This window comes from Aplysia californica, unplaced genomic scaffold (genome assembly GCF_000002075.1).
Source record: "Aplysia californica isolate F4 #8 unplaced genomic scaffold, AplCal3.0 scaffold01217, whole genome shotgun sequence".
NCBI lineage: Eukaryota > Metazoa > Mollusca > Gastropoda > Aplysiida > Aplysiidae > Aplysia > Aplysia californica.
The window spans coordinates 75,238-76,754 of NW_004798487.1; the positions used below are offsets into that span (position 1 = coordinate 75,238).

The 1,517-nt window shown below is 41.8% G+C and overlaps 1 protein-coding gene across 1 annotated transcript in view; it reads right to left on the reverse strand.

The window, feature by feature from the left end:
- LOC106013750 (dynein heavy chain 10, axonemal-like) overlaps window positions 1-1,517 on the reverse strand; it is a 6,363-nt gene that overhangs the window by 3,030 nt on the left and 1,816 nt on the right. The window contains exons 2-3 of the mRNA XM_035973426.1: window positions 1,078-1,159; window positions 71-228 (exon numbers count right to left, since the gene is read on the reverse strand). Coding sequence (XP_035829319.1) covers window positions 71-228; window positions 1,078-1,159 — 240 coding nt within the window. The remainder of the gene's footprint in view (window positions 1-70; window positions 229-1,077; window positions 1,160-1,517) is intronic.

A 1,517-nucleotide genomic window follows, 5' to 3' on the forward strand; every position in this document is an offset into this window, starting at 1 on the left:
ACACACACAAACATACACACACACATACATACACACACACACACGCACACGCACACACATGGGCACTAACAAAACAAAGGATCTTGGAGTGACAGACCTGTCGTCAGAAGACACAGTCCCCCGAAACACCATGACTTCCTTCTCGGCAGAGATCATGGCGGTCACCAACAGCTCTTTGGTTTGGTTGGGATTGGGCGTGAAGCGAAGAGACGCAATGTTGTCGTACATCTGAAAGTGGTGGAACAAAAAATATATGTGAGGCAGCGTGGTGGAATCTCATCAAAATACTCAAAGTGAAGAAACCTGCATTTTTCCACAGGTTTGTGAATTTTTACCAAATTTTTGTTTTTTGGCTCAACACCTTTCATACCCATTAAAGAACTCATTTCTGCGTGGATTTTTCTGAAAAACGTTGATTAAAGGCACTAAAAATGTAAATTTCAGTTACCACGGACTCTTAAGCTTAGGAAATAACTAATCTTTTGCCGTCTTTTTTTCACTAATTTTACCTCTGAAAATAGGTGATCCCCACCTCCTTCATTCGCAAATATCTCGACTTGTATTCAAGATAAATGGATGTCTTTTTTCCATCCAAATAAAGACCAGTGAAACTGTTTTTAGATGATATCAATAACTCTACATGCCCAAAAATTGACGAGAGCCTGATCCCACCACGCTGCCTCACATAATATATAATAAACCAGCTGGGTCCCCTTTCGATGAAAGGAATGACCGGCGCATTAACATCAACTGAAAGTCATTGGCCTACTACTATAGTTACACTCTACTTGAATGAAGCAATAAATCTTGAGAGAAAAGTGACATACTTGTTTCCAAGTAGCCAAATATTAAGAGATGATTGGATGGATAAAACATAATAATAATATACTAAAAATCATGTCTCACACTGTCAGAAGAAGGGTTGGGGGAAACGGGTGAGAGGGGGGGGGAGGCGGTTGAGAGGAGAGGCGGGATTGGGTTGAGTATAAGTAAAATGAAGTAAGTATCTAATTGTATCGCAAAAACACCTGCAACTGAAAATTGAAATTGAAATAATCCGCATGAGTTTCCACGTACTTTGATGATGTGTTCCTGTACACACTCGGGGTCGGAGGACCCGAGGATACTGAGGAGCTCGTCGTCAGAGATGAAGAAAAACCTGCAACATGTCATGTCTTGTTTTAGTAGAGGTTTTACGGCGCTCGCAACTGCATAAGGTCATATGAGTGCCAAGGGGTGGATGTCAACAGAGAAGGCCAAACGAGGAATCAGGCTTACTCTGCTCACCTCTCTAGCCTCAACAGCACAAAGTCTGCCTCGACTATCCCCGGAAATAGCAGTTCACAAGACAGTGACAACCATAGAAAAGAAGTAGAGGGAAAAATGACGATAGTAAGGATAAGGAAAGAATAAGCAGCAGTTCCCCCTAAGATGTTCCGGCACAGTATGAGCATGACATTGATAAATCAGCCCATTTATAACTCTACTGTGCATAAGAACATGTTAATATCCCCCCC